Here is an 8950-nt window from a genome sequence, read left to right as displayed (position 1 = left end):
TTTACTTCTGGAGTAACGCAGACTTAACCTAAACTAACACAATAAAAAATTAATGGAATTAACAATTAGTGTTCTTGGTTCAATTAATAAATAAATCAAATTCGTCTGCTAAAATTTAACTCATCACGCCACTTCAAATTTCCCTTGTGGTGGCCCTTGATGAAAAAAAATTTGAATAGAACCGTCTTTTTCAATTATCATGCACCACATTCCATCCCTCTTTAAATTATATGTACCCTGGATTTATAGCTTTCACTACCTTGAAGAAACTTTCATTAAATCTCCATTTTCAATTCTCATCCTCCATCCCGAATGAAGCAACACTTTAATAAAAATTGACACAAATTTCACAAGGCTTATGAACAATAACAAAAGCTTGTCCAATATAATGTCCTTCAATCCATTCATATCCATTATAAGAGAATCAGAGAGTAGACGGGCAATGTGTTCACAGGAGGAACCAAATCATTTTTTTTTTTTTGGGATCGGAGGAACCAAATCAACTAAACGGCAAAAATATGAACAAAATTGTTCCTCCAAATAGCAAAAAACACATTAAAGCATATCGATTATAATAGCTAATTACCCTGTAGAAACCCAACATCCTACTGCTACTGTACACTAGCCAAAATGACTTGCCTTTGAGAAGATACGCTTACAGCAAAAATTCTGTTTAAGAATACTGATTTTCTGCCATTGCATATCATATTGTGCCCCTTCAACACAAAATTTCAAAGAAAGGGAGCCATCTACTATGAGACCGCTCAAGAGTCCACAGATCCATTACTTCCCTGTTTCATGAAGTTTTCAATGAGTAAGTAGTGTCAGATGTTGATTGCAAAAAGACCATTTAGCTTTAAATTCATAATGAAAAGCATACCGATTGTATGTGTTTAAGCTCTCAAATCCAGAGCTATTAGAACACTTCAGAATCTCTGTAGAATAAATAGGATCATAGGACTAAGAGCCAGAAACAATCAATTAGAATTTGAAGGTAAATAAGTCCAAGTTATAAAGAGTGTGTTTTGCAAAGTTGAAGTAACTAACCTTATCATACTTCCAGACCATTGCTGAATCTGCTTCATCATCCATAAACTGCAATTTCACGGAAACAAGGAAAAGTTTACATTTCAACAGATGATAGTAAATAAAGAATCAACCAGTCAGAAGGAATCAAGTATCACAATATTGTGAAATGACATTCATTCAACTATGAAATTCGACAAAGAGCAAAAATCAATCTCTATGATTCTGTCATTTACAAACATATTAAAATTAGACAAAAATATATCAAGATACGCGACTCCCTTCAATTTCTCTTCATTGAAGGAAACTACTACCAGAAGTCCAATTGAAGGATAAGCCAACAATCATTTTGCACATGATATATTGGTTGAGAATTCCAATTTAGTTCCCACGGAACTATTTTATACAAAACAGGAAATTACTAGATAATGTAACTTTGAAGCCTTAAGCTGACGATATATTTATTCCAAGAGCTTATTATCAATACAACAAGGTGAGCTTAAATGCCATTCAATTTCAGAATATCACAACATCAAGAGCCAAAAAGGTAAATTACCCTCGGCATACTAGTAACTTCTTCAAGCAAAGCCCTCTGGTGCGCTGCATCCAGCATTTCTGCCTTAATGACATACGGTTGCCTCTCCTGAAAAACACAAGGCAAATGCAATAATATTAAGATACCAACATAAAACAACTAGCAAGGATTTGCACATAATTTTCTGTTCTGAATGTTACCTCCTTCGACATATTCTTCCATTTCTCGAACCCTTTTTGATCAATGTCAATCAATTCCCGACTACCACAAGTCTCCACAAATGTTTCCCTGGAAAACCACATTTGAGATTTTCAGCGAACATTTGTTAGATACTTTTGTAGAAAGCACCAAATGCACTTCTATCCATTCAACCAGACACTATTATGAATAAACAATTTCGCTTTTTAGTATTTAAAAGTGCTTCTAACAACATTGAAGTCGCTCCCAAGACAGCGTAAGACTTTTTGTAGCTACAATAGAGACCAAAAAAAGGGGACATTAAAAACGCTCTACAAAACAAATCTAAATGCATGGTGATCAAGAAAGCTAGAGCTTTTACACATTTATATCGACTCAGTCAATTGAAATAAACAATATGGCACATATTAAGATGGTACCCGATTAAATAAAATGGGAACCTAGTCAAAGAAACAATGAAAGTTAAGAACTTACATAAAGATTCGAAAAGGCGATCTAATTTGGTCACTGTAAGAGTCCTGTTTCACAAGTTTTGGTTTTTCACAAACACCTTTGAATCTCTTCACTTTGTTCTTAACTTTTGCTTCACACTCGTGCATGTCAACCAATGCAATCGGCACCATAGCTTCACAACGATCGCTGCAACATACCCAAAAACAAAAATATAAAAACAAAAATTACACTTTAAAGCAAGAAAAAAAAAAGAAAAGAAAAAAGAACGATGCCATAATAAGCATTTTGCAACTGTGTACCACTTTTCAAAAGCGCTACCATCTGGAGCTCGACGTATTGCATGAACCCTTTTGCGGGTTCTTGGTTGATTCGCCATTAATGGCCCTTTCGGAGCTCTGCAATTTTTTTAAACTTCATTACAAATAAAAAGCGTAGGAAGAAGTTGCTTATTCCTTTTATTCCTTTTAATTTTCCATTTGGTGGGTATTGCTAACTTGCGCTTGAGAATTTATATCAAATCTTTAATTATGAATTTTGTCATTTAAAAACAAAACTTATGAGATTAAAAATTAATTATGTGATTATGTTTTATAAACTTATCTCCAAATTATAATGTGAAACGTGTGGCGGGAATAGCAATTGGCATAATTTTTTATTGGGTTAAGTGTCTTGTTTGGGCTTAAATTCAAACTTATTTTACGATTTTAATTGAAATTTCTTCATAACTATTATTATTATTTTTAAATTGGGTTTGCCTATAACAATTTTTAATCTCCTTACAATCTTTAAGTTAGATCCAATATAATTTTTCATGAATTTGTTGAAGTATGACTTATTCGAGACGAAAATTAATTTAGTTAAAATTAAATATTAATTTTTTTTATTGACCAAATTTGATGAAAGTGTACCATATAAATTTTTTTTAATAGAAAAGGAATGAAAAGGAAAATTGTTCATCAATTTTAGTACGTGTGCCAATTTATTATTCGGAACATGTTTGCCAGAGCTTTAAAACTTTTATTTTTAATTAAAAAGCCTTGATGCTAACGTGCACGTTTTCTACAGTTTTGCGCGGGTCAAGTTGCTAGTATAAAATTTTCTGGCGGCATCCCAAAAGTGGGTGAAGTTAATGGCGCACAAAATGATTTTAAATAATGGGTCAGTGACAGACGAGTCAGAGTGTGACACGTCAAAGTTGTGCGGCTCGAGTTGATGACGCGCCATGATGTAATTTGCTGATACGAACAGGTATTGGTTAAAAAGTTGATTTGTTCATTCCTCGTACAGTATGATAAAGAATCGTAATATCGTATGATTGCTCGTAAGAGCACGAAATTGCTGAAACGCACGTGAAGAGTGTCGTTTTATTTGGTTATTAGCTGTAATATTTGGGGTTATTGAGGGTGTTTTTGAGATTTGAAAAGAGTGTGATTGATTGAAATGATGTTGGTGACATTGATTTGTTGGGGATTTTGCTTTTGGTCCAATCAGATGGAACATATGATATCAGAACTAGCTGCTGGGTAGTGCTATAGTGTGGACATCTAGTGGTGAGGTGTGTGATACAATCGCAGAGGTAGATAATACTTTTATTAGTATATTTTTTAATTGTTTCATCGTCATTAGGGATGACAATGAACACCGCTCGCAGCGGATTTTTTATTATTAAATTTAAATCCGCATAAAATTTAAATTATTAAATCCACCTGTAACCTGCAGTAAATTTTAATTTTTTTAAAAAAATCCACTCGCAGTTGGTTTTAACAATTACCAAACCCGCAATGGTATTCAGCGGATTTTTTGCGGATTTCTGTATTTAAAATCACAAATGTTTAATATATAAATTTATAATAATAACCTCAAATTCCATATAACATACTCAATTTTATATTTAAACAATGTAAATGAAAAATTAAAATTTTCACATCAATTCAACACAAATTCTCAAATTTAAGTATAAATTACACAAATCTATTTAAAAAACACAAACTAGTATCTAAAAATAATAATTACATTTCATATTATCATTTAAAATAAGCTCCAAGAGAAGATATTCATTTCATTCACCATCATAAGCACCCATCCAACACAATGCCTATAATAATAATTAAAATTAATATTTTCAAATACTAATTCGAAGGGAAATGCCTTTAGTTTTCTTTAGGTTATGACTTTAGAATAAGAGATGGGCCACATACACACATACACAACTTTGAGCCTTTGGCTATTTGGTAATTTGATTAATGACATTATTTTCTTTATACATTTTTAGATTTAAATTAAATTAAAAATATTTAGAAAAAAATAATGCGGATTTAGTGGATATTCATGCGGGTATCCACCGGATATAAGGTTAATACCAAACCCACCCGCATCCATGTGTGGATTTTCATTTATAATACTAAACCCACCCGCAATGGGCGGGTTTTGACGGGTGGATTTGGGCGGGTTTGCGGGTTTGCGGGTACAATTGCCATCCCTAATCGTTACATGGATAAAACTGTAGTGCACTGTAGCATGACCCTCGTTACATATACACAAAAATTATTATTTGAAAATTATGTGAGAGTTTAAATCCATGTATTTGTTATATATATATATATAAGAGGAAAATTGTTTATGCGAGCATGAACTCATGGTATCTAAGCATGAGTTATTCTCATAAAACAACCATATCTAAACCTTATTTATCAAAAGGAGATTTTTTTTATTGAACCGCTTTATGCTAGTGAGAATATTTGAACTTTAGTCATTAATAGGTCCGAGTTAAAAATATTAATTCACTAGTTACCTGATATTAGAGTGGTGAGAGGAGGTTGAACTCTCATTGGTAGCGACGTAAAGTAAAATTTTTCTTCTATAGGAGCGTATATTTAAACATAACCTAATTGTAATATCGAACGTGTTAGTTAAATTCATGAACAAAAATAAGTTATAACAAGTAAATTAATAATAAAAATGTAGTATTTAGATATAATTTATTTAATTTCAATGAATTTAAAATTATAATTTTGAAAGTATCCGTTTAACACGTATGAATATCATATCATTAAATTTTCCTAAAAAGAAAATATCTTATATGTATAGAATTGTACAGAATAATTAATCTATATCTTGTTAAGTTGTACCTATATGATTAAGAAATTATGTCAGTAATATACGTAACTACATACTACGTTTGATCTTGGTAAATGGTAATCATTAGTATTGTTCATTCTTTCTAAGTTTTGTGAGTGATGAATTGTTGTCAACCTTGATGATTTATTCTCTCTTTTAACTATGCATTCATCATAACGGCGAATGAAGCCCAGAGCTTGAGGCTCGAGACCCACCAGGAATTGGCCACATGAATTGGCCCAGACGCATTTCACACCACATTTACCCACCATAAATGTTACATGTTTCGCATAGATGACAGAAGTTCATTTACTATAATGAACTGTCATTGCATTTCTTTAATTATAGCTGCTAATTTCACTTAAGTGCCAATTAGACCAGTTATTGTTTCAGTAATCCTAATTAAACGGTTTCATAATGTATTTTGCTATGCATAGAAAGAACACCAATCCACATGTAATCATATATATCTAGCTTTTTAATAAAAAAAAGGAAGGCTTATGTCTTACCTCCCCCAACAATTCCACACATCAAACTACAAACAAACCCATCATTTCAAACCAATTATGATCAAGCAAGATCACATCACAACTACAAAATAACTTATAAAAAATGATAACCATAAGCACTCACATAGGGTTCAAAGCTTGCATTTTCTTCTTACTTTGCTTTGTCAAGGGAAGTGAAATGTGAATAAACCCAAACTTCCTCCTTTGTGCAAAGAATTGCTTTTGTTGATGATCATCATCACATTCGATATTCTCAGTTTTTTTGGGAAATGATAAATCTTCCCTCAATTCCTGAAGCATTTGACTCAAAGCCACCTTTTGTCTTTCTGCAGGATGCTTTTCAGCTTGCCTCCTCACAACACATTCCTCTGGCTGAACTTGCTTTCTACTGAGTATATCTCTCATTGAAACTGTTGGCCTCAAAACTGGCTTTGGCTGATCATCAGTCACAAGCTCTGGATTGCTTGTTTTATTTAATGGGGATTTTTGTGGATGATAATGATCAGTTGGGTGGATAATTTTGAACCTGTTTGGACTGTACATTGGCTGTGGCTGAGTCCTTTTGATAGTATCATAATCTGGTGTCCATCTGATGAGTGCTTCTCCAGCAGCGAGTTGCTTTCTGTTTGCATTTTCAACTCTATTAAGTGCTTCTTCTAATGCTTGTTTGCTGTGCTTAACTTCAGCCACTGCTTCCTCCATCATCCTCAGAATAACCAATTTAGAGATACTTACTTCCTCAGCCTTCTGACTTTTGAAAGACAGAGGAGAGAATTGCCCTTCAGGTTCCGGCAGCAGAAATCCTGAGGGCTTCTCATGACTGCTTGATGATAGACCCTTAATTTCAGCAAGAGCAAGGGCTTCTGCTGCCTTTGCTGCTTCCTCCATCTTTTTAGCAGCAACCCACCTCATTTCAGCTGTCTTTATACAAGCCTTATTGCTCTGTTCATTCACCAGCATTGCTTTCGAAGCATCGGCCAATTTCTTCAACTGCTCTCCCTGTGAAAAATTGCTACAATTCTTGAAACCGCTTCCATCAATCTGTTGCTTCTCTCTCACTTGCTTTAGCTCCTCTCCCAAAGTTGGCACCCCAGCTGAGGCAAACTTTGATGTTAGCCTCTCGCGTGTCGTTTCAAGCATTCTCTTCTCCTTCTTCATTCTCTTATTCAACGATTCCACAGAAGTTTGAATCACTCCAAGATCATTAATAGTTCTTCCAAGGTTTAATTTTGCTTGCTTCAGTTCCATAAGAATCAAGTCAGGAGATGATGCAGGGCAAGGGCTTGAACACCCCACCATGATCTGCTGCTGATCATTGTTGTTGCTAACAAAATTTCTCTGATGTTCCTTGTTCATTTCTTTGATTTCTGGAGTAGTCATGCACTTCAAGGCTTCTTTTTGCAGCTGCAGCTTCAGTTCTTCAACAATCTTCTTTGTTGTTCCCAGTTCTTCCAAGACATCAAGAGTCTCCAATTCTTTCACAATCAAATCCTTCTCCAATTCTGCTGCCTGTTCTTCCACTTTCTTTATATCAAACTCCCCAACACCATGCTGCTTATAACAAATAAAATGGCAATCATGCAGGGGATTTCCGAAATCTTAAGTGGGTGAAAAATAATTTTGAGAATTAGGAAACATTATGTACAACGTCAACAGTTTTATTGAGATTCTGAATAAGTAGCATTAGGTAACATGCATTAATCAATGCACGGAATTTTAGAATATGCAAATTCAAACAAGTCATAATACAAATACGACAATTTCGAATCATGAGACAAAAGGAATATACACTGTGCCCAACTTTAGATTTTGGCTCAACAGGGTCATCATGGAGAAACAACATAAAGACTAATTTGGAGAGGAGAAAACGTAAATTACACAAAAAAATTAGCTGAATTTCAATTAAAAACCTTGTCTTTTAAGAATTTAATTTGGTCTAGGGGCCAAGATCCCCATACCTCTATCAAATTTCCATTCTGCATACACACATAATAATATATAAAGCAATTTTTTCCATTTCATAGTCTAATGTCATAAGACACGGAAGACAAGTCGTTTATAAAGCTATATGAATGAGCTGTTGTTTCAGCAAGATAAACGACAGGTCATCCACATTTTTGTGGAGTGCACGAAACGTCGTACCGTTACACACTGCAAATTTCGAATATAGGGAAAGAAAAAAAAAATACAGCACTTACATATTCAGCGAGCTTGTAAAGTGGCGGCCAAGACTCGCTTCCACCGAACCGGGTCACAGCCTCTTTAACAGACCCGAATGGCGGCGAAGTATCGATCTCAGCTCTCAATCCCACCTTCCTAATCCCACCACCACCCGCTTCACTGAACCCGAAAATCCCTGATTCATTAGTCTCGGATCTCACTTCCCGAATCCCGGGCGTACCCGGAACCGGTTCTTGGCCAGCAGCTGAGCCAATTGAAGCATCTTCCATGCTAACAATTGCCAAGAGGAACTGAATGTCAATGTGAATGTTTAAACTCAAGGCTTTTAAAAGAGAATTTTTTTTTACTGTTTGTAGTTTTATTTTATAATTTTATTTTTATCTTTTTTGCTTTGTAAAAGAAGCGACATGATTATAAAGTGAAGCTCTAGACTTTGTGTATGTTTTGTGCTATGATGTTGTTGGGGCACACGGAGGAGAGAGAAAAGGTGGCGGGGCGAGCTTTTTTTTTTTTCGCTATTGGATGTGAGTGTGAGGAAGGGTGTAGGAAATTTAGGTGACATGGCAGATTTTTATTGGTTGGAGGGGAAGGAAGTCAAAATTGTAAAGGATTTTGGTTAATGGTGCGATGACACGTGGGGAACTAGTCTGAGATTGGGAGTTTGATATATGGTTTGACTGGTCCCTTGATTTTGGCCGTTGATTGCGGTTTCAAGAAAGGTGTTGGGAATGGCAGTTGCGGTTGTGCTTGACTTTATATAAAGGTTAAAGGTGTAATCATGCACTCGAACGACCTCGTTTTTGGGACAAGTGAATAGTGATGAGAACAAATTAATTAGTTTAGAATTCACTATTTAAATATGATTTATTTTTTATTTTTTAATTTTTAAATAGCTTTGATTTCACCTCATTCCTAACCCTAGAATTGACAA

General features: G+C 34.5%; 2 protein-coding genes across 2 annotated transcripts; both read right to left on the bottom strand.

Annotated features, from left to right (window-relative positions):
- Nucleotides 1-408: 408 nt before the first annotated feature.
- LOC18044126 (high mobility group B protein 7) lies at nucleotides 409-2614 on the bottom strand. The gene is made up of 7 exons (XM_006435805.2): nucleotides 2512-2614; nucleotides 2234-2398; nucleotides 1762-1849; nucleotides 1583-1669; nucleotides 1048-1095; nucleotides 881-960; nucleotides 409-791 (listed from the first exon to the last, which is right to left on the bottom strand). The coding sequence occupies exons 1-7, from the start codon at nucleotides 2586-2588 to the stop codon at nucleotides 719-721; spliced, it is 618 nt and encodes a 205-aa protein (XP_006435868.1). The 5' UTR covers nucleotides 2589-2614; the 3' UTR covers nucleotides 409-718.
- Nucleotides 2615-5829: 3215 nt separating this feature from the next.
- Nucleotides 5830-8347, bottom strand: LOC18044125 (WEB family protein At2g40480). The gene is made up of 2 exons (XM_024186064.1): nucleotides 8037-8347; nucleotides 5830-7389 (listed from the first exon to the last, which is right to left on the bottom strand). The coding sequence occupies exons 1-2, from the start codon at nucleotides 8286-8288 to the stop codon at nucleotides 5959-5961; spliced, it is 1683 nt and encodes a 560-aa protein (XP_024041832.1). The 5' UTR covers nucleotides 8289-8347; the 3' UTR covers nucleotides 5830-5958.
- Between the last annotated feature and the right edge of the window lie 603 nt (nucleotides 8348-8950).

The sequence above is a fragment of the Citrus clementina genome, unplaced genomic scaffold, assembly GCF_000493195.1.
Source record: "Citrus clementina cultivar Clemenules unplaced genomic scaffold, Citrus_clementina_v1.0 scaffold_4, whole genome shotgun sequence".
In the NCBI taxonomy this organism is placed as follows: Eukaryota; Viridiplantae; Streptophyta; class Magnoliopsida; order Sapindales; family Rutaceae; genus Citrus; species Citrus x clementina.
The sequence above is the reverse complement of the archived record's forward strand: the minus strand, read 5'-3'. Positions and strand labels throughout refer to the sequence as shown.